This window comes from Stegodyphus dumicola, chromosome 9 (assembly GCF_044657685.1).
Source record: "Stegodyphus dumicola isolate Sdum_Otavi_A_Nest chromosome 9, ASM4465768v1".
Taxonomy (NCBI): domain Eukaryota; kingdom Metazoa; phylum Arthropoda; class Arachnida; order Araneae; family Eresidae; genus Stegodyphus; species Stegodyphus dumicola.
The window spans coordinates 62,886,841-62,911,733 of record NC_140776.1 but is presented as its reverse complement, the minus strand read 5'-3'; the positions used below and the strand labels follow the sequence as shown (position 1 = coordinate 62,911,733).

The 24,893-nt window shown below is 34.7% G+C and overlaps 1 protein-coding gene and 1 long non-coding RNA gene across 4 annotated transcripts in view; one reads left to right on the top strand and one right to left on the bottom strand.

Annotated features, from left to right (window-relative positions):
- LOC118195157 (protein turtle-like) overlaps positions 1-24,893 on the bottom strand; it is a 1,209,650-nt gene that overhangs the window by 589,219 nt on the left and 595,538 nt on the right. For all 3 annotated transcript variants that reach the window (XR_015043000.1, XR_015043001.1, XM_085823517.1), the window contains exon 3: positions 15,919-16,257. Coding sequence is in view for 1 of the 3 variants with exons in the window: in XM_085823517.1 (XP_085679643.1) it covers positions 15,919-16,257 (339 nt within the window). In the remaining 2 variants the exon portion in view is untranslated. The remainder of the gene's footprint in view (positions 1-15,918; positions 16,258-24,893) is intronic.
- The window catches only part of LOC118182891 (uncharacterized), a 66,521-nt gene continuing 64,553 nt past the window's right edge, over positions 22,926-24,893 (top strand). Inside the window, exon 1 of the long non-coding RNA XR_015043205.1 lies at positions 22,926-22,983. This is a non-coding gene — a long non-coding RNA (uncharacterized LOC118182891). The remainder of the gene's footprint in view (positions 22,984-24,893) is intronic.

Sequence of the window (24,893 nt, the reverse complement as noted above, 5' to 3'; positions counted from 1 at the left end):
ACACTGAAATAATATTTCACCATAAGGACTTTATACACTAAGAATTATCATATAAACTTTAGTACCAGCATGCCGCAAACAGTTATTTTTATCATTCATATTCTCAGAACACCTTACATTAGTGGTTTTGAAAATACACAAGACATATGCAACTGTAGACACGTTACGTGTTCAGCTGCTGTGCGATAAGACGTTAGCCAACAATTTCTATGATATTCTGAAAAAAATAAATATCTACCAAATTTTAACAACTAAAAATAAAATAAAAATTGTCATTGCAAAACCAAATAAAAATTATGACAAGACGGTTGAGGGTTTTTGGAGTGCTCAAGAAGGAAAAAAATATTTCTGAGTCAAATGAAGTGCTGTAGAGGAGACATCACAATATGATTATGATGGAAGGAAGGTAAAAACATTTAAAAATATGTTTGGTAGATCAATTTGTTTGGTTTTACAAAAAATGAGTTTTTAAAATAAATTCCAAGTATCAAAACATTTCAAATTTTATTTTATGACATTAATTGCATATATATATTGAGTGAATATTATTATTTCCAAGAAGGAATGAACTACTGAGTCACTGATTTTATAAAAAAATAAGCTGAGTTTATTTTCAAATTTTTCCGCACTGAAATATTTTTACAGATTTTTATGCTATGCAAATAAATTAGAATAGCAGTAGGCTTATTTAGCTTTCTGTACAAAACGAAAATTTAAAAGTGTTTTTCTGAAGAAGAATACATTGTGTGTACATACATGTAATCGTGTGCCTAAAATCTATTACCTGAAGGCATGTTTAGACTCTTTCCAAAATTGTACCTACTGAAGATGAAACCTAATTGTTACTCTAATAAAACATTTTAACTTTCCAAGTTCCTATGAGTCAGTTTCACTTTTAAAACAACCAGATTACTTATGATGAAAACCATCTTACTCTCTTTAAATATTCATTCATTTATATACTATCTTTCAGTCTAAGATACACCAGAAGCAAATCTCCGTTTCACTATAATCTTTGCACTCCCGTTAGTTCAGTTCACAACTCTTGACATCTGTCATTGCAACGATATGAAATTCTGACAGTTGCAATGACTTCATTTGCACAATCGGGCGTTGCGTCATTTAAGTGTCAGAAGAAAATCCGACTGTTCTTTGAAGCGAACCGGAAGAATTTGAGGTCGTAAAAAATTGCGGACACTTCTCCCATAAATAGTTTATGATATACCAAGAGATGAAAAACATGGGGATAAAGATAACATGCCTCACGTCATGTACCTGTCATATAATTTTAAATAAACGTTCAGGAGTGAAATGAATACCGATTAAAGAACGTAGGTTGCTGAAATAAACTAACCTTGTATAATCAGAAACTTCGCGCAATTTTTTTTTTCTAAACTTGCATTTGAAAGTATCACAGGTAAGCAAATTTGTGGTAAAATAATATGATTACGAACAGATAAAGTAGATATAAAATAATGATGAAGAATTAAATATAAATAACTATTTCTGCAATATGTAAAATAATAGCATTCTGGAATATACATTTCTGTAAACACTTTTTGTAACCGTCATGATACGTGTAGGCTAAATTATTAATAGCGTAAAACACTACGGAAGAGGATTATTCTACACACTTTTTTATAACACCGTTTAAGGGTTCTGTGTAAAGTACACTTCCATTTATAGATTTGGAAAATTAAAAATGAAATTCATCGTAAATGAATCTTATTTCAGAATAAAAGACATAAATTATTATATTGAATTTAACTTTGACATTATAAAGTATCCATTATTAGCCCAAGGATGTTAGCCCAAAAATTCTATTTAATTCGCTTTGGCATTTGACGTTGATTCACTATAAACGTCGAATCACTTTTTAAATTTATTGCCACTATTAGAACCCTGTATTATATTTAAAGAAATAAAATAATAAGAATCTGCATAAATGTATCTACGTTTCCCGCATTGTGATACAACAGCAGTACCTAAAGCCATCAAATTTCGAATAGCGTAACGTCTTCACCCGAATATGGGCATCCGGAAGTCCGAATTTGGAATTTGTTTTATTATCTATTTCATGTTTTGTAAAGCATTTATGAGTTTTTGATTAAGAAACTCAACGATTCAAAGCGAGAAATGGCAACACTGTCCGGAAAAAAATTAATAAATAAAAGTAGTATATAAAACGTTAAGAAACGCTCTTTTGGGCGTAATATAAAATTTGAAAGCTTTCAAATTTTTTTAATTATATTTAATTTATTTAAATCTTAATAAATTTTGCTCTTTTTATTTTATTTTAATCTTTCTTCTTTCGCCACTTAAAGTGTCCGTGATTTTAATCTTCCTTACTCATAAAAGAATTACGACTAAACATTCAGATCATAGTCTTCCAGGGAAACGTATCTCCTACAACCAAGCATTTGTCGTATGCCACTGGTCAATGTTACTGTATTTATACACATTCAAAGTGTTCATTTTGATTCAGTATCAACTCCATTGTTTCCAAATAACTCACATAACTGCTACGGAAGTTACATTATAGACAGTGGTATACACTCTTCGTGCAACAATTAACTGAGGAGTTGAAGGGAAAGCTTCTCTTTTCTTGTCGTTTACAAGCCAGTATTTTTTTACAAGTATATTTTTGGGCCTCCAATAAATTCTTTAACAGCAAACATTCTATGAAATTTTCGTTTGTTCTTATATAAACTTTCAGCTCCATTATTTTAAAATCTTAGTATGGCAAATATTATTGAAGTATATTATACCATTCTGAATCTACAAATATTCTAAGAGATGGCTTAAAACGAAGCCTGTGTATATTAAACTCAATGGCGGGGAAAGTAACGGAAACAATTATAAAAAAGCTCTTTTCTAGATAGCTATGATACCGACATTTTCTTTCTCTCTTTATATTATATTTCCTATGTATTTATTTGTCACGCATGGCAGAATGAAGTTCCTGATTTCTAGGTGCAAACTCGTTCAACTCACATAAATTTTAATATCCGTTTAAACGTTTTCGTCAGGGTACTTTCCGACCACTTCTGAAACTGGTTAAGATGTATGTGAAGTTCCTTCCCCTGATGAAAGAGGAAGAACGGAAGTGACTTACCCCGGAAAAACCGGTCGAGGCAGGCCGGTGGGGGGAAGAAAGACTGGAAGGAGAGGGCACTGGGAGTTGGACCGGCGAGCATGCCGTGTGAGAACGTAGAGAAAAGAAATATGTTTTAATTTCTTTTGCGCGCCTTGTATATATATATATTGTATATAGTTTATGTTACAGTGTACTCGTTGTATGGTGTATCCATAGTGCAGTTTGTGTAATAAATTAGTGAAGAAAATGTCAAAGCGGACAACTGTTATTTTCCCACTATGGTAAGTTTACACAGAAGAACCCACCTCGTGTTTGAACGAGCGCGAGGCATGACAAATGTCGCAGTCGTATAGGATAGTGGGAAAAAAGTAATCACCAAAAATACGAAGGAAGTAAGATCGTAAAAAGTGATTTGAGTGAACGTGGTTTAACTGAAGGAAATAATTCACGAAAGCAAGGAAGATGACAAAAGATGGTCATGAAAGACGGAAAGTGGCGCGCGTAAGCCTACACGTGCAAATAAACGAAAGGGTGTATGAAACCTCGTCGTGTGAAAAGTGATCATCAGTATTACCGTGGTGATATTATTAATTGAAATGTTCGTGCAGTGTTGAAACAGTGGCTGGTAAAAGTGATCATCAGCATTACCGTGGTGATATTATTAAGTGAAGTGTTATGCAGCGCGATGAGGAAATTGTACAGAATTGAGCACAACTCGTCATTTTCTACTATCGGGATCAAAGGTAAGTCCCTCTTAATTTCCTGGGAAGCACAATATATAAATGAAGAGAGCTCCCTCCCTATAATTACTATAGTAACGGAGAAAATTAAAATTGTGTTAATGTCGGTTAATAACATGATGAGAATGCCAGGCGTTAAAGCCAGTAGACACTTAGAAAGTATATTTTATATGCAAATAAGGAATTATGATTAATTTTGTTATTAAGGAGATAATGTATGCTAAATGAATGTTAAAATAGTTCAAAAATATGTCAGCAGTAATTTCGAAACATTTAATTGTGTGCTCATGTTACTAATTAAGGTAGAAATTATCTATTTTTGTTGTTGCCGTGTTTTGGCAAAATGTTTTAGTCATTAAAGTTAATAGGTTGATTAAAAATTAATTAGTTTAATGATTTGAGAACAATAAGTAAATGTTTGTTTCATGTCCAGAATATGTAAGGTATTACGGCGTAAGGCCAAAGTATTCAGAACTATTTTTTTGTACTAATTCAAAAGCTAATATAATTTTTGGCATTTATGTGTTAACAATATATGGTGAAATATATGTTAATAGTAATATATGTTAATAGTAATATGAGAAAGGTATTCATGATTGTGTTCACTAATGATAATGTTTGCTAATTGAATAATGGTAGTATTCAGTAGTAGTGAAATATGTATGTTTGCCTGTAAAATTAAGTGTTATTTATGTGTTGTAGGGGTAAAGCTGTAAAAAGAAATACCAGAAGTTAATATGGGTCCTAAAAGGAGAAATAGGGTGTCAGAAGAATCTGATGAAATTATTAAGAACATGCAGGCTCAAATTAAGTTAAAGGAAATGGAGCTGCAGCTAGAAAAGTGTAAGTTAGAGGCAGATGCTGCTAAAGACCGATTAAAAGAGATGGAATTTCGGGAAAGACAATTAGAAAGAGAACACGAGATAAAAATTAAAGAATTAGAAATTCAGAGTAGGAAAATAGATAAAGGAGGAAATAAATCGGGCTCAGAGGATGAAGGGGTTTCAGATGCTGAGAGCAAGGGAAATGATTTCTTGAAACATTTAAAAATAATGAAAGGAGTTATGATTGACCCGCCATCTAAAGCTGAGGAATGGCCGTTCTTTTTCCATCATGCGGAAATGATGTTTAATCTCTATAAAATTCCTGAAGAACATAAGGGGAAAATTATTTTGCAGAGTTTAAAAACTAAAGTTAAAAGTTTGATTTCAACTCTGGGTGAAAGGGATTTGGATAGTTATATTAAGATTAAAGATACAGTATTAAAAGAATTCCAGATTACACCATTGCAACATAAAAAGAATTTAGAAAAATGTGTAAAAAGATATGAGGAAACGTATACTCAGCACATAGCGAGGGTTGAGGCAGCACTTGATTTCTACTTAGAATCCAGAAAAGGTTAGACTTTTGATAAATTAAGAGAACTATTGATTGTCGATCAAGTAAAAGATCAATTACCCGCAAATGTTAAGGCGCATATACTGTTAAAAGAGGTAGAAAACTGGTTATCTCCGTCAGAGCTTGCAAATGATTTGGATAATTACGTTGCAGCAATGCCTAGAAATTACAATACGAGTGCTCAGGAAGTAAATAAAGTGGGACCAAAACAGGAACCGATAAGACAAGGGGTAAAAACTTTAGAACCTCAAGGAATGATGCAGGCAAATAAGAAAGTTCTAAAATGTTTTCAGTGTCAGGGTGAAGGACACATAAAGCGTTTTTGTCCAGCGATAAACCTGATAGCGAAACCCAAGAGAGGAAGCGAAAAAGAGGATACGGATGAGTTGGAAGCAAAGGGATTAAATAAAATATGCGTAGGGTTGAAGTTAGCTAACTATGCAGAAGAAATTCCGTTAACTAGGGCAAGTGGGGAATTACCTAGGATAGAACTGCAGATAGGCAACGCTAGATTCAAAGGAGTGATTGATAGCGGAGCAGAAGTTACTGTAATCCGGAAATCGGTAGTTCCACAGAAATATTTGGAGTCTGGAGGGAAGATATGGTTACAACCCGCCGTGGGACCCCAGGTAGAAGCCCAATTAGTTACAGTACCTATCAGTATCTGGTCAGGAGAAGAGAAGAGGAGGTACAGCCTTATGTAAACGTTCATGCAGCAGTAGTGCATAATTTGAACGAGGAGGCGCTGGTGACACCTCGAGATTTTAGACTTCTCAGGGAACAAGGAGATATTTATTGGGGAGAAAATAAGGAAGAAAAACTAGTATTGGGAGTTGGTCAGGTATCGAGTAACTTGGACGGAAAGGAATCGACAGAAAAAGCCAGTCACGAGGTCGAAGGTGAAACGGAAATAGCTCGTACTACACCGTTGGTAAGGAGTAAAGATGAGGGGGAAGTAAAAGTGGGAGGCAGTGAGCAAGTGTCAGCTGATAACCCACCCTTATCGCAAACTCAACGTTTTAGGCAGGAGCAAGCGGAATGTATTTCGCTGAAAAGCGCGTTCATGGATGCACGTAATAACAAGAATGGGTATTGGCTGGAGTCAGGAATTTTGTACCATACGGGAAGTGTCAATGGGCAGCGATGTAGTCAGTTAGTTGTTCCTCAAAGCCGCAGGAAAGAAATTGTGAAGTTGGCTCACGAAAGCTTACAAGGGGGGCACTTCGCAGCAAAGAAGACGGCGGAAAGGATTAAAATGTCGTTTTGGTGGGAAGGATTGTCAAAGGAGGTGCGGAAGTGGTGCGAAGCTTGCAAGGAATGCCAGCTACGAAGGAAAGTTAAAGTGAAGGATAGGGCTCCAATTACAGCAGTAGGGAGGCCAGAACTTCCATTTCAAGTGGTTAATGCGGACGTTTTAGGGCCGATTGAGCCGAAATCTTCAAGAGGGCACCAGTATGCGTTATGTGTTGTTGATCAACATAGCAGATGGCCGGAGGCAATTCCACTAAAGGCGATAACATCGAAAGCTACATGTGACGCTTTCATTGATATTTTCATGCGAACAGGAGTTCCGAGAATGATAGCCATGGATAACGGAACGAACTTTAAGGCTAAGCTAACACAAGAATTTTTAACTAGGTTAGGGGCCTCGCCAAAATTTTCTACGCCAGGGTATCCGCAGTCAAACGGGCTAGTGGAAAGGTGGATAGGAACAATGAAGTCAATGTTGCATCACGCGATAAATACTCAAGGAAGAAACTGGGATAAGCAGTTACCATATTTGTTATGGGCTTATAGGGAGATACCGAATTCAACTACCGGAGTCTCACCATTTTTGCTGATGTATGGTCGGGTGCCAGTGGGGCCACTGGCGATACTTAAATCAAGTTGGGTAGATGAGACGGTATTACCACAAGGAGTTGGGGAATCAGTTACTGAATATTTAATTTCTCTTCGAAATAGGTTACAGGAGGCAGAGAAATTCGCTAAAGAAAATTCGGAAGCTAAACAGCAGAAATATGTTCATCATCATAATTTGAGGTCTAAGGAAAATAAATTCGAGATAGGAGATGAGGTAGTAGTACTGATACCACCGTCAACAAATAAACTTTGCTCGAAATGGACAGGACCTGGAGAAATAGTTGCGAAAAAGTCTCCACATTCATATTTGGTAAAATTGCCAGATGAATCGGTTAGACATTTGCATCAAAATAAGTTACGGAAATATATACAGCCTATAAATGCAGTAGGGATAATCTATGAGGCTGACACAGAATTTGGGGAGGTGCAGCACGCGCCTATTCAAAGAAACCCTAAAGTAGACAAACTTTTAGATAGGATCTGTGTTTCTGAGGAATGGAAACATTTAGATAGGTCACAAAGGAATCAGTTGAGCAGATTAATCAAATCTTTCCATGTAGTGTTTGACGGGGAGATTAAATGTGCGAAGGTAGGATCCCACAGTATCAGGTTAAAAACGGGAGTTGAAAGAAAGCAACCACATGTTTATAAGGTACCTGAGGCGTTAAAGCCACAGGTGGAAAAGCAAATTGCTGATTTGTTAGAAAGAGGTTTAATTGAACCTTCCACAGCAGAGATTGCTTACCCTATTGTGTGTGTAGCGAAACGGGACGGAAGCGTACGTTTATGTTGTGATTATCGAGGGCTTAATGCGGAAAGTCAGATTGTCCCATTTCCTATGCAAAACGCAGAAGAGCTTCGATATAAGGCAGGGGCAGCACGTTATTTGTCTACGCTAGATATTCTTAAGGGGTATTGGGAAATCCCTATGGAGAAGGAAAGTAGACATCTGACGAGTTTTGTTTCTCCGAAGGGTCAGTATCAGTGGAAAGTGATGCCGTTCGGTTTGTCAGGTGCTGCCGCAACTTTCCAAAGAGTTATGAATCAAGCTCTTAGACCACATAGTGATTATGCTGAAAGTTTCATCGATGATATAATTGTCTATTCGTCAACGTGGGAAGAACATCTTAAACATTTAAGAGCCGTACTCAGTACTTTACAGACATTGAACTTTACGGCTAATTTAGAGAAATGCTCTTTTGGCAAGTCGGAGGTAAAGTATTTAGGTCACATAGTAGGCTCAGGCAGACATGGCCCAGATCCAGAGAAATTGCAGGTCATTAAAAATTTGAAGCCACCTAGAACCAAAAAGGCATTAAGATCGGTTTTGGGGTTACATAATTACTATCGAGAGTATGTTCCGAATTATGCAAAAATAGCTAGGCCGTTAACGGATCTCACGAGAAAATCTATACCTAATGATATACCTTGGGGGTCTGAAGCCGAGAAGGCATTCAAAGAATTAAAGGATGCTTTGTGCACGGCATCGTCTTTATATACGCCGGATATACGGAAACCTTTTGAAATTAACACAGACGCCTCACTAATAGGTATTGGAGCGTGTTTACTTCAACGAGATGAGTATGGGAAAGCTAGACCGATAACATTTGCTAGCCAGAAATTAACTAGCACTCAGTCTAAATGGAGCACTATAGAAAGAGAGGCGTATGCAATTATTTGGGCTCTCGACAAGTTCGAAACTTGGACATACGGAAATAAAATTTTGTTGCATACAGACCATAACCCATTAAAGTACTTAACCGAAGGGATACCCCGGAATGCTAGATTACAGAGATGGGCATTAGCTCTATCCCGCTTCCAAGTCACTGTAATGCATAAACCAGGAGCTAAAAACTCCGATGCAGACGCATTGTCGAGGATCCCTCACGAATGTATAAGTGACCAATAATCTGAACTAAATTGGAAAAAAAAAAAAAGAGAAACTAATGTTGGTATCATATATTTTTTTGTGTGTGTTTGTTTATTATTGTAACACTAGAAAGGATAATGTTCAATGCTAGTATGGCAAAAAGTATATAGATATTGTAATTTTCATTTATTATTTTTTTTGTATTATTGTGGTTACTCTAGAAAAGATTGTGTTATTAGGGTATATTAGTAAACGAATTATTCCTTACAGAAGTGTCAGTGAGTTGATATTGAAATGTTTTGTTTGTATCGCTATAGAAATTTGGACATGTGCAGTTTTTATGTTTATGTGTTTTAAGTGTTTATTTATTTATTTATTTTTTTTTTTGTGTTAGTGTTTATAACTGTAGCATGACCCTTTTTTTTTGCTCTCTGATTTTACTGTGATTCCTTGTGCTGTGTCCCGGAAAAGAGGGACTACCTGGTAAGTGCCAAAATAATATGGGTTTCAAATTTTTCGACTCAGTCGTAAATATTTACAAACCAGAGGGGAGGTGTGAAGTTCCTTCCCCTGATGAAAGAGGAAGAACGGAAGTGACTTACCCCGGAAAACCCGGTCGAGGCAGGCCGGTGGGGGGAAGAAAGACTGGAAGGAGAGGGCACTGGGAGTTGGACCGGCGAGCATGCCGTGTGAGAACGTAGAGAAAAGAAATATGTTTTAATTTCTTTTGCGCGCCTTGTATATATATATATTGTATATAGTTTATGTTACAGTGTACTCGTTGTATGGTGTATCCATAGTGCAGTTTGTGTAATAAATTAGTGAAGAAAATGTCAAAGCGGACAACTGTTATTTTCCCACTATGGTAAGTTTACACAGAAGAACCCACCTCGTGTTTGAACGAGCGCGAGGCATGACAATGTAACTTAATGAAAACAATATTTGTTCTGCCAGTTTTTACTAAACCTCTTTAAAATCTTATTCACCGAATGTTTCGTCAAACTATATTCTTGCGGCATTACATATTAGCTTATCAAAGAGTTACTACACCTTTTTCATATATCATTATTTAATTCAGTTTCAAGAGCCACTGGCCCTTAAAACCTTGGCATTAACTGATAGAACACTTAGAAACAGACATTTAAGTTACTTTTTTTATACTTGAAGATTTAAAAATATGAATATCCTTAATATTTCATTGATGTGCAGATCTAATACTTAATACTAAAATTATATTTTACAAGCAAAATATCTTAACAAGTGTAGATCTAAGCATTACATTTGAATAATTGCAATGAGCTCACGACGTCTATGCTACTTTGACTCAGTTCACGTGACACTTTGCTATTATTATTTTTATAATCAACATCAAGATGCTCGATATATGTGGGTTTTTACATGTTCTTATGAGAATGTAAAATGCAGCTGAAATTTCCGAGAAACTAGATAGTTAACGTCTAGAGACCGATGACCTGTAAAGTAATTTCTTTCACTGATGGCAACTGGCTTTTGAAAACTGGTGCACGAGAAAATATATTGAGGAAAAACGATTTAATTAAAGTTTTTCATTCAAGCTTGTACTGAAGAATATAGAAGTACATGGAACAGAGAGAACCACGTGTGCAGAAGAACATACGAAATAAGCACATGCATATACAGATTTTGCTATTTCTAGACTTAAAAACCACTTATATTTTAACTTTCCAACTTCTCAAAATTCTGCTCTTGAAACATAGCACGATAAGTACATATTTTTGATTTGAATACAAAATATTCCTTCTTTATACTTGCATTTTCCCATTGCAATATGGCTTCATGGCCTTAAAATTAATGACGGATATGTTACAAAGCGTATATAACTGAACGATTAAAGCGAAGTTCGGCAACTCTTTTCCCTCTGAAATGAGAAGTTTACAAAAATTATAGATGTTAAAACATAGCACGCCAGGAGTGAACAGAATATACGAGGTTAAAAGGAACATAAAACAGTTCGCTGCCTCATGGGGATGTTTCTATTAGTCCAAAAGCTAGTTCATCCTGCCATGTAGTCACCATATCATCTAGTTATCTAGATTTTACTGAGATTTATTTGTTCAGTTAAATTAATACTAGAAATTAAAGTAGTGTAGAGACATTAGGTTATTTCGAAGCAAGAGAGATGAAAAATGAGCAACGCCTTCCCCGGGACTCGAACCGCGGACCTCTCGAAATACGCGCCGAGCGTGCTGACCGCTACTGTACGAAGGCATGCTAAGAAGGCGGGAGAAACACCTTATAGTAGTAATTAAAATATAATTTAATACTTTTTGTAAAACGCTGTTAGAAGTCAAATTAAAATGGCGAAGATAAAATGAGCATTTTTACTGGCATTACAAGTACCAGTGTTAGTGTACAAATATGTAAAAATCTAAAATTTAGATATTTGAAGAGCACACCTTTTAAAATTGTCTCACCGGCACCGCGATGCTAACCCTTGGATTAGAATACTTACATTATGTATGCACTATTCGTAACTTATTCCATGAATGTAGACTTAGAATATAGGTTTTTCAACATGGGATTCAATTCCAAACAGAAACGGTGATCTTTAAGAGCATGCATTTTCTTATTATTCTTTTGTAATGCACGAAAACGTTATGTAATCTTAGAAATACTATATAATAAATACTTTACCTTACCATCTTGCTTTATATTAGTCTTAGTAAGAACTGTATGCAAAAGGTACCTTTAGAATCTAAATGAAAAGTATTAATAAACTACCTAAAATTAAATTCTGACTAGTAACATGTTACATACAAAGCAAAAATTTTTTTCTAACGTCTCTCTTCTATTGACTTTCTCAAACTTTATTCTTATTTCTTTTTATGAATACGGATCACGTTCAAGAGGAACGAAAGATATGTCATTTGGAATCGGAAAGAAGTGACTGACGTTTTGACGACTGCTGATAAAAAGGAAAGGAAGGATTTTCGAATCATATGCTAACTGATTGTAGTTTCACCTGCCACCACATTCCACAAAAGATTCGGTTGTATGTAACTGAATTTCATAAAAATAAAAAAACAGAATATTTACTGTATTGAAATGCGAATTAAAATTTTGGACTGCTTAGGATATGATTTACCATTTTATATTCCTACGCAAACAATTACCAGAAACCCCTTTTTTTAGCCTAAAACGGACTAGTAGTCTCGAAATGGGAGTTTGCGTCGAATCACTATAGATATGTTATTTTACTTTTCATTCGAGTCTGTTGCCATTCGGCAAAATGTAAAATTGAATATGTCTGTTGTGGATTGGTAAACTAAGCCATTTGAAAGCATTAGATACAGTTCTTAAGAATATTCGTTTCTTATGTTTGAATCGGATTGATTTAGTAAAAAATTATTTAAGTCATGATCTACCTCATCAAAAATATTCAATACTTTCATAAAATGACGTTAAAAATTTTTATTGGTTTCTCCGTATTTTGTAAGACTTTAATGAATTTTTGATTGACAAACCCTTTGATTTGAAAGCGAGCGATGGCAATATTGTACGAGAAAAAATTGTGCCCATCGTGCGAGACTCTCTCTATAGAAAATCCTAAATATATTCTGCTTTTAAACACTTTGTGATTCTGCTGTGAATCAAAGTTTATGTGGCGTAAGTTACACGAACTTTATATTTGATAAACAAAATTAACACATAAAATGATAATAATAAAAATATTTTAAAACAGTTTTTATTCTTAATCTGAAACCTTTCAGATTTTAATTTTTTTAGTAAAAAAACGTTAATTCGCTATGCACTATTTTTTACAAACATTGCTGCTAGTTTAAAGTAAATAATTTTCTAATCGCAGTTCTTGTGTAACAGTATAACATTTTCTTCCACTAAAAGTGACAATTTAGGCGATTCTAATACGAACTCCAAAATTAAATCATCTCAAATAATAGAATAACTGTATGCATATCTTGTTACATATGCCTACGAGACAGTATGTAAATAGAGTCGAACAAAAAATTTACAACACAGCGTATGAATATAAACGAATATGCAAATAGTAATAATGAGCATTTTACTCATTTTTTGAGCAGGCATAGCAAAATAACGATTTCAGCGGGCTTAGAAATTTAAGAGATCATGAGTGATGAATTATTGGAGATCATACTGAAGTAATCAGGAAATCAAAGTAATAATAATTGTAGATACAAATATATAGTACTCATTTCGTTGGAAAGAGTTACTTTGCAGTCTTACTCGTTAATCAAAGCAGAGAATAAATAAAAGAAGATGGTCTCAGGAAGGTCTGTGGTCACCTCTAGAAATGATGTGCGTTTTTCAAATATCAAGATAACCAAGAACATACTTTGGAAAACATGTGAATCTCAATTTAAGAAATAGTGTGGTCTCTGATTCTTGGAATAATAGGAAGGTGGTTGTAACTTTCTTGCTGTTGTATTACACATTTCTTGCCTACTAACCCAGTGATTATGATAGTACCGCAAGACAACAATGAAGAAAGTTCGAAATACGTACAACATGATTTAGATCATCAAAGAAACTCGCCAATCTATTTAATCAACCTCGTTACTTGGTAACAAGCAAAATGCGATAGTGTGCAAAGTTATTGTCTATGCTGACTATATTCGAAGACCAAATTCGAAGACAACGGCGTTTCAAACAAAGACAGGTAGAAACAAGGGTAGTACACTTTTGTTCATCGATTTACAGAAATGTATTGGCTTCCATTTTGTAGAAGTTTATATGTGCATCCAAAAACATGATTTCCCAGATGAAAACATGTAAAATAGTTTATCGATTTGTTACCCCAAACAGGCGTTAGCCCAAGCGGACCATTAGTCTCGAAACCGGACTTTCTATTGAACAGCGTATCACTTTTCACATTGTTGCCACCAAATATTATCGCCTTGAATTATTTAAAAAAAAATAAATAACGAAGTATCTGCATGAATATATGCACGTTTCTCGCATTGTAAAAAAGCGACGGGGCCTACAGATTAAATAACGTAGTCCTCCACCCGAACATGTGCATTTGGAAGCAAGAATTTTAAATTTTATAATTACTTTATAATATATTTCATATTTTGTGAGACTTTAGCGAACTCAACAATTCTTTATTAACAAATTCAGCAATTTGAAACCGAGCAGTAGCACTACTCTACGGAATAAAAATTTTTATTTCCAGAGCGCGAGTCTGTTTATCGGAAGTTCTAAAGGTATGCTGGTTTTTTAATATTTTGTGATTTTGCCGCTGAATTAAATTTTATGTGGCTTAAGTTCGAAGAATATGATAATAACTGAATAAAGTTAGCACATGAAAGTTTAAAAATGAAAACACAAAAAAAGTTTTGCAGGCCATCTTAATAAGAAAACTGAACATTGAGAAAACATTGAAAAAATAAAAAAAATGTACGTGAACACTTAACAATCTATCGCGAATTTTAAACATACATTGCTATTGTGCTTTTGAATTTTTTATAATTTTCGCTGTTGAATTGTGTATGGCGTACGAGCGAAGAAAATTATGCTTAATAATAAAGATAAACAAGGGGAAAAAAGATTATTTTAAAAAAGTGATGAAAAAATGCAGCATGTGAGTGCAACAGCAGACTGATAAGCTTCGAACTCAGCAAGAGTGTAAGAAAGCTTAACAAACTCTTTTGGGTGACAGTTCAAATCTGAAACCTTTCAAATTTTTTTATTAGTGTCTTCGAGAAGATTTCGTGCCCTGATATTTCTGTTACAGAGTAGATCGAATTGCTTGATTAAGGGAAAGCATATGAGACTGACTACCTGCGTAAGGGAGAATGATACCTTCGTACCTTCTTTAGAGGACTTACTAAGAGAACCTGTCTCGTATCAATGTTACACATGGAGAAACCCACGAAAATTGCCATACAGCCACTCCGTTCGCCGGGATTTAAACCTGGGTTAAACTAGCAGTGTTCAGTGTTTTTATATCTTGACTGCTAGTGAGCGTATTTTTGTTACCCATAATGTGTAAAAGGGAAGTGATTGATTGCTACAAATATGTGTCTACGTAAAAGTTCTAAATATTGAAATGGTAAATTATGTTCCTTTATGTATGAAATCTTTCAAAAGTGGAAGAAAAACAGAAGTTGAAAAAATTCTCTTTTCCGAAATTTTCACTCTAAATTAAAACACTTCCTTTAATAAGTAACTTAATGCACATATATTCCGAAAAGAATTGCGACTCATTGCGGAAGCCAGAAAAATGATAGGAAATCACAAAAGCGCTAAAAAATGTCATTTTTATTAATAATTTTTTTAACTTTGGATTCTTAGCTATTTAATTAGTACTGCATACTTATAAGTGCACATATTTATTTCAAAATACCGGTTCTTTTGCTTGAGTTTGGATTTTACTATGGATATTTAATTTGCTTTCAAAAGCTACATATATCTAAAAAAAAGTGTGACTTTTCATTATAAACGCAAAGAAATTTTGATAAATTATGCTTTAACAAGGGAAGCATGAGTACAAAAAAAATGAACAAACATTCCGTTTAAAATAAGATGAGTATTTATTTTAAATTTTAAAAAATATTAAAGTAAATTTTGTAACTGAGTTTTCTTAAATTCTATTCTGCCGTTTGAAAAATGTATTTCAAAGCCGTCTGATAATAGATATTAAGTTTTAAAATGCTGAAACTGTTCTTTATTTTATGCCTCCTTTTTAAATTATCAAATCTAAATTATTCATAATACGGGGATAATAAAAATACTGCTCGATTTCCCTGAACGTAAATAGATTCCCTTTGATAATAAAAATTAAAGATAAAATAAATCGAAGATAAAATTCCCTTTGATATTTCATAATGTCAAAAATTTCATTTAAAACAGCTAAAGCATATTATTATAAAGATTGGATATTTATATGTTTATTGTTACAGAAAATTAAAAGGTAGTACATATAGGCCACTCACCTACTACTTTAAGCTCGTACGTATAGCTGAGCGTTCGGAACCTTTTGTATTCCACTCTGCACCTATAGGTTCCCTCATCATCACCCTTCACAGGGTCGATGGTGAGTGCGGGAGGTCTTGAATGGATGTCGAAGTGTACGCGTCTTCCCAGCCTAGCACTGGGGAAGTGTACTGCCTTTACCAATGGAACCTTTCTCGCATCCAACGTGTAGATTGGCACCTTCATGTCATCTTTATACCAGAGCACGAGAGTGACAACATCGTCATCTGTGGGGGCGGAAAGATTGCACGGCAAAGATATTCGACCTCCAGCGACAGCATAAAACTCGTGCACAGGGACTGAAAAAAAAAGGATAAATTGACGTTAGCCTGTTGAATATTTATATGATGAAAAGCCATCACAATGTCTGTGTTTTGCCATGTACTGAGATATATATATATATTTTTAAAGTTTTACTTCATGTTTAAGCAAAGAGTTAAGACTTTTATTTTAGTTCTGTTCTTACCGACTATTTTTCATCGACCACATTCCTTCCAGAAATATGTAAATTTGATAAGCATAAAAGAAGAGATTGATACAATTTTTTAATATATTTTGCATCAAGAAATGACGAAAGCATCGCCAACTGTGTTTCAAACTAAACCGTTATGCAAGTTTGACAGCAGTTACTGCATTTGGGGGGGGGCGTATGGCATTTTAAACGCACAATATAGTCCTCGCACGGAGTCCTGAAAGCTTCTTCGCGCTTTTTGTGTATAAAATGCAGTCCATTCTAAAGTCACTTCCCAGTTTGATTCAATATATTGACGTCTTTCCTTTGTTTATCAGCTCATCACAATCGAGTTCATGATAGAGGTTAGATTTAAATATATGTTTATATGCTTATTTACATGTAGCCAAATAACGGTTAAAACTAAGGAAACATTTTACATTTAAATTGAACTTCTGTAGATATTTTTTGGAGGAAAAATGTTAAATGGCTAATGCATGCTAAGAAACTGTGTATACATATATATATATATATAAAAGATATAACAAAATAAGATGGTTGCTTTAAAAAACAACTGCGACCTCAAAATTAGCATTCTAAATTTGGTGCTCCTCCCCCTAAATTCATCTGTTCTCCAAAATTCGAGATCATTCCAAATTACATAACACTGCTTGGAAATAGCAAATAAAACTAATATTGACTAATCATAGCTTAGAATACTATCTGAACCTACTAAGTATAAATACTGCTGCTCTAATGCTTTTTCTTCCCCCCTGCTCCCCAAACGTTTCTTTTGAAGAGTTGAATATGTAAGATATAACAAAATACGATGGCAAAATAACTGGCGACCTCAAAATTAACATTCTAAATTTTGTGCTCTCCTCCCTCCCCTAAATTTATCCGTTCTTTCAAATTCGAGATCATTCCAAATTATGCCTTAAAAAGGCGACTAAAAGTAATATTGACCAATCACAGCTTAAAATACTTTCTGCACCTAAGAAGTATAAACACTGGGTCACGAGCACTACGTTTCCTTTTTTCCTGACTTCTGCGAAGCAAACAACTCTGCGCCGTTTATGCTTCCCTGCCTAAAATGACGTCGCATCTTTTTAGCTGTGCATATTTTAGTGTCTCTGCAAATCTGCAAAGAAAGTCGCTAATTGGCTAAATCTAGTTTAGTATCAACTTCTTTCTCTCGCCCTACCACTCAGGCTTCACCACTGTGCTTCGAAATTATGACATATACTGGTGTGCAAAAATTAAGGACGAAGTCGAAGAATTAGCATATCAGCTGAACGAAGAGGCAGAGCGGACAGAAAGACCAATCAGGAGATTAAGTAAGGTGACGTACGGTAGCACATGCACAGATATGCAGGCAGACGTAATGGGGGAGTGTCTGAGTAGTATAAAGCATGTTGTCGGTGTAAGATCAGTATTTCTGGCAAAGAGATTGCACGCCGTATAGCAGTTAAAATCACACCGAGTTGCTGCCTCAGCGAGAAATGGCGAATAATCAGTCTGTTAGACGACATCTGGATGCTTTTACCCGAGGTGGAATCATTGGGAAGTTGGAGGAAGGCCGCAGTGTGACAAGTGTGGCTGCAGAGTTCGGAATTGCTCACAGCATCGTTTCACTACTTTGGAGACAATTTCAAACTACAGGAACGGCTATCCGGGGGTTTAGTAGTGGTCGTCCACGAAGAACCACACCCGCAGATGACCGGTATATTGCGTTACAGGCCAGAAGAAACAGGCGGAAGACAGCGGGAGAAATCGCTAGACACACGACACAGGCGAATGTCGACCGATATCGCGTTTTACCGTGGTCTGTTTGCATGACGCCCTGTACGGTGTGTACCTCTAACGCCTGCCCATCGGAGAAGGCGTTCTCTGTGGTGCCGGGACACCGGAATTGGAGAGACAATGAATGGGGACGAGTACTCTTTACAGATGAGAGCAGATTCAGTCTGGGTAGCGATTCTCATCGCATACTCATTTGGAGAGAGCGGGGAAGCCGCAATCATCCCTCGAACATCATTGAAAGGGCAGGTATGGAGGTGGCGGTGTTCTCGTTTGGGGAGGCATCATGCTTGGTAGTCGTACAGACCTTCACATCTTCGACGCAGGTTCAGTCAACGGGACCCGTTATTGTAACGAGATTCTTCTTCCATATGTGCGTCTTTTTAGAGGCGCTATGGGTCCGCAGTTCCTTTTCATGGACGACAATGCACCATGTCATCGCACAGTAGCTGCCGAACAGCTCTTAGAGAATGAGGATATTGAACGTATGGATTGGCAGGCACGATCTCCGGATCTCAATCCCATCGAGCATGTATGGGATTTTCTAGGCAATTGCTTGGCAGCTCGTACCTTACCACCAGTAACGATTCCGGAGCTTCGATTGGCGCTGCAAGACGAATGGGCAGCAATGCCTCAACAACTCATTGACACCCTCATTCTCAGCATGGACAGACGCTGTGAAACCTGCCTAGCAGTCAGGGGAGATCATAGCCCCTATTAAAGACCGGATGTTTCTTGCTGGACACCCATCACAGGGATGTTTCGGCCTTCAGTCGCATTGCGCTCCATGCTACTTTTTCAATAAAGCTTCTTTTTATCCCTCTGATTTTTTTTAGTAAGTGTTGCTTACATTACTCATGTCCTTACGTATTGGGGATCTTACGGTAATTAATGTGTTGATTTGGAAAGCTTTTGTACAAAGTTATATTAAAAAAACCGTCTCGTCCTTAATTTTTGCACACCAGTGTATATATATATAGAACACAAAATACAATATTATATATATATATATGGAATATATATATATGTATATATATAGAGAGAGAGAGAGACAGAGAAAGTGAGAGTTTGATACATTAGGCATATTTTACTTCATATTGAGTACGGCCATAGAAATGTTGCGTACAAGCCCCATAAGATCAGTATTTATATCGTTAATTAACTAAATGTTGATAAATGCTTATGACTAATAAATATTTTCGAATTTTTCCGTTAAAGATTACGGGCGCCAAAATGTTCTTCTATGGAGAGACATATACGCTTATTGCCCACGGCTAAGTTATATTTCCAGTTTTTGTTTCCAAAGAAAGAATTATCAATAAAATGTTTATTAAAGTATTTGCCATGCTTTTTCATTCTCTGTGAAATAAAATAACCTACCTACAGGATGGACACTGCGCAAAAACAATGGTTAAATCTTTAGATATGTCATATGAAAGATATACTAGATAGCTCTCGTGTGCTTTACGATGATCGACTAATGCAACAGTATAGCAAAGTACTTAATTGCTGTTTAGCACATTTGCAAGAATGAAAATAATAATTAGAACAACGAAATTAATATTTTATAACCGTTTCGTGTGTAATTAATTTAAACATCACAAGTAATTTAACTGAATTAGAATCATGCATTACTGAATGTTAAATAAAGGAAGAGGCTGCATCAAATAACTGAATTAAATCTATAAAAAAGCCATTCTCAGCATTTGTAATTGTTTTAATGCAATTTATGATTTTTATAATTTATAATTGCTTCAGTATAATTTATAATACGAGTATTTATAATTTGTAATGTTTTAATGTAATAACTATAATTTAATTATATTGTCCTATATAAAGAACAAAAATTTAACTACACAATCAGAATTCTAACTGACAATATGTACTGTAAGGTTTTCGTCCAGAGTCAGAGGAATTGGTGCTTTTTGAGTTTCTTTGAATGTATCTAATACAAAATATTTCAGAAATGTAGGCAATGCGTAACTGTTAGTTAAAGAACTTCTGAATATGTATTATGCTAATGCGTTAGTCATCTGCTGTTTTGAAGATTTATATTATTTTTTGCAACTCCAAGAATAAATTTAGAACATTTAAGCTAAGGAATTTGGAAATTTGATTTCGGACACATTTGTCTCTTCTTTTTACTGAATTTGCAACACAGTCAGGCCATCAGGGCATTTCTCAGAACTTCATTTTCGTTTTGTCACGTTTTTAACTTGGAATTAAGATTAAAGAGTTAATTTTACCTGTGGAAAAATGCAAAATTCACGAGTCGGAAGCTGGGTAAGAAGTGAAAATTCATAGCATTTTCGAAACCTGGGTGTTACACTAACAACTGCGTTAAAACGTTCACGGTCTGCACATTAAGCTTTCATGTATTAAGCTTATATGTGTATAAGAGAGAGCGAATAAATAAGCGAGTCAAATAATATATTACTAAACATTGTACTATGCATTTTTAAATAGAATCTAGGTTTATAAACCAATCATTTTCTAGAAACGTGTTCCGCACCTTTGAGTCCAGTTTAGCATTTAATTAAGTGGCGTTTCGATAACATTACCTGGATTGTTTATACATTATACATTACCGTACGTATCCGGAATTTGTTAACAACAACAAAAAAACAGGTTTTAAAAACAGTTCATTCGGCATACATGTTTTTTTTTTAATTAAAAAGCAATGGACGACCATTTTATGTAACTTTGGGTCGGGTTAGGTTAATCCATTGAGGAAAGATAAGTCGAGGAATGCCTATAGGCAGTAACACCTTCGCGGAGACGTTTCCAAGGGAAACTGGTTCATATCCTTGTTTCATATGAGAAAAACATGAAACCTTCTATATAATAGGTCCATTCGTTGTGATCTGAACCTGAGTCAAAATGCTAGAGTTTAGGGATTTCAACTCTAGGCAGCGGTGAGCCAGAAACTACTTTTTCTCATGTTCCAGAAGTTCAGCAAAACTTCAATCTTCCAAACTGGATTCCAGAATAGCACTGAATTTTGAAAGATATTCTCAACACAATTATCGAAATTATTATTTGGATATAGAAATTATTGTATAATTATAACAAGCAAAACAAATGCTTAATAAAAACCCAAAATTCGCTACAATTCCGTTATTCGCGGAAATATTTGATATTCACGAAATTTTAGGAAAATTCGTATTTAACGAAATTCACTTTGCATTAATATCACTGCCTATTTATTATGGTTCAATACCTTTCTTTACATGGTAGCTCCTTACTTTCTCAAATGATTCCGTTTGATGATAAGTTTCACGATTTGCTGTTTAGCGTCTTTTGTCACCGAGTATTTTAATTGTATGTCTGAAAATAATAGTTGCCTGAGAATGCGTATGTATTTAGCTATCGAGTTGCTGCTAATCCATCTATCAATGATGCAAGTAGTTCCTCAGAAAGAAACTATCTTTTTAAATATTTTACTTAGTAAGATTCTAAGATTTTTTTATCACTTGCAAGTTAACAATAAACTCATTTTACAGCTGTATTTTGGACCACATCGCCATATACTTCCTTCCAAAAGTATTCAGAAGCAATACAAACCATTAGGTCCAGTGCTAAGAATCAATGTATATCAGGGCCAAGTATCCGACAAACAACCACCTGGCAAAGTTTTAAAACCGAAACAATGACGAAACAGAGAATAAATTCTTTCTGTTCTTAAAATGTGCTTTCGTAAAGCATTTTATGTCTTGCAGTGTATTTACTACCACTCGGACAACTGGGCTGTGACGTAAAAATTCTTCCTCTTCGAGAAAACCTATTTTTTGATCTATTACTGCATATTACTGATCTTCTGGTTAAGAAGACAACTATAAAATATATACTTGAAAAGGTAACAACTTACAAGGGGTGTATGCTTATATATGTGTTTATTAAAAGTGTAAAAGCGTTTTACTTGCATAGTAATAAACTGCGAACCAACCAGTAGAGGACCAACCAACATCCAGGTTCGAATAAATGAAACTAAAATGCAAGGAAGATGCATTTCCCTAAATTCCCTTCGAAGTTATTATGCTGTTAAAATTTTCATCTGTGTGCACCAATAAAATCAACATTTTTCTTCGAAGAAACCTTTGATGAAACGGTCTCCGAAAAGATTCTTAACTTCCGCGCTGCTTCTTGAAAAGCAATATTCTCATAATTAATGTTTTCAACTGCAGGTTTCCAGGAGGGAATCATCTTACAAAAGTTCCCAAGCCCTGTTCGAAAAGGAAGTACATAAATTTAAAAACCGTAGCTTTTAAGTAAGAATCTTTAATTAAAAGAGTTGTTGAAATTTACTGAAGTAGCTACGAAAAGAGTAATTAAAGGCTTTTCGCCTTAGCTTTATTCTAATTTAAAAGTAGGTGTTAAAATGTTGAGAACTTTCTCCTAAGATCTATTTAAATTGTTAAGTTTAAGGATTATTTTACATTTAACGAACGAGTTAAAAGTTTTATTTCAATACTGTAAATTTAAAGTAAATTGATTTTGTATATTTTACTCATACTTAAATGAAATTTGGTCCGTTTTTGTTTCAGCATATTTACTGTATTAATATTTATATTATATTAATTTTTATATTTCATGTATACTCACTGCTTATTACATGCACACTTATTGTATGAAAAGGGGAATATAGACAGATATTAGGATTAAATAACTATTCAGTTTTATTTTCTGATACATATCTAACGTATCCCTTGTTTTTGTAGATGGGAATTTCGTATGCAGAGCACACAGATAAAAAATGTCTGGAAACTAATTACAGGTAATTTAAAAAAGAAAGTACCTTTATTTGTGAATTGTTCGTTTTAAAATCTTGTTTCCCTTCAAAGATAAGGGCCCACCAGCGGCCGAGCGGTAAAGTCGCTGAACACTGGTAGTTCGGTCCGAGGCTCGAATCCCGCGAACGGGCTGGCTGCATGGGCGCTTTCGTGGTTTTCCCCATGTGTAACGTCTATACGAGCCAGTTTCCCTTAGAAAGTCCTCCACGAAGGCATCCCTCTTCTTAGGCAGATAGCCCTCGAGGCTTTGCCATAATCACATAATCACATGCACACCCTTCAAAGATAATATTGCATCTGAAGTTTTATAACTGAAAGAAGTTAGAAATATCCCTAAATTCTTTCAGTTGCTTTAATAATGTGATATATTATTTATTTTCCTTAGAGCTAATTTTTTATTACAAAAACTAAAAGTTCATTTTTTCTGTGAAGAAAAAAGCTTTAGGGTAATTTAAGTATATGTAAGTTAAGCATTTAAGTATACGCAGATGTATTGCACAAATAACTGCTAAGAAGACTTCTCTTATGTTTTAAAATATTTATCTCTTCAGAAGATTTTGAAATTCGCAGACAATTTTCTGTATAATATTTATAATTTTGACAAATCAAGCCTACTTTAATAGGAAAATGTTGTAGCATAAAATATAATAGAACACTCTTTTTCATCCTGGCTTCTCTTCCTTTTTCAGCAATATTAACACTGTTTATGCTATTTTTTAATTATTAATCAAAACGGATAATTAACGCAACCATGCCTCCTGAACATTTTAGTGATAGAAATACATTTTGAAACACCTTCTAGAAGTCAAGTTTCGAAACCAAAGTGATACAGTTACAAAAAGCGTGCTTGAAAGAGAAATTTTCTAATATAACTTCCAGCATGCGTATGGCTAAAAAAGGGTAATTTGCAAAATACTATCTTTCAGAAATATGCCAAAAATGTAGGTTGTATTTTGTGTAATAAAAAAGTCGGTACTTTTCCGTTTTGCCTGCGCAGGAGATAAAGTCGCCAATTGTAGTACAACTGATGCCAAAGATATTTATCCTCTCTGGTAATCTTTTACGCCTCATTTCCAAAACAAGTCGAAGCCATTTCTTATCAGATTGAGTGTTTCTTTCAATACTGGCATAACATTACACAGAATTTCTTATCAGATAGCTCAATTTTATGCCCTAAGGCCATTCGCGCCGGTCAAACGGAAAACTACCGTTTTATCTAAGGAGCATGAATAATAACATAAAACAAATATCCTGAATGCGTCATTTTTAGATTTTATGTGATAATGAATGAGTTAATAGAATAAAACAATAATTAATAACAATAATTATTCGTTTAATGTTATTGAGCTTCCCTAGTATCAGATAAAACTGCTATTTTCAGTATGAGCTTAACTTGCACAACAGGCCACATTTTCAAAAAGTATGTTACGTTTATTAAGCTTCACTTCTTCAGTAAGCTATGAAATAATTGAGCTAACTAAGCGCTCACGAAAGTAAGCAATTTACTAACTATTACGATGACAGACTAAAGCGACGCATGCTACTACATTTTTTCCTCAAACCTTCCTTGTAATTAATACGTTTATATAAATCCTTTTTTTTTTTTCAGTAACTGCAAACCTACTCTTTTAATGGACAAATTAATTTCCTTCAAATAAGTCGAAAAGAGAACCATTGTGCCATAAGAACTTTAATCTTCCGTCAAGTCAGATTGCTAAATAACATATATGCTCAATCATTACTTAAAAGCTAAATGAAAATAATATAAGAAATATTTAATATTTAACGCAAGAAAGTACGTAATATTTACTGATACTCAAGGTATGGTATTGAACAATTTAGTTACTACTCTCATAGTAAGGCCGTTTTAGTATGTAAAGATTTAGTTTTCTTT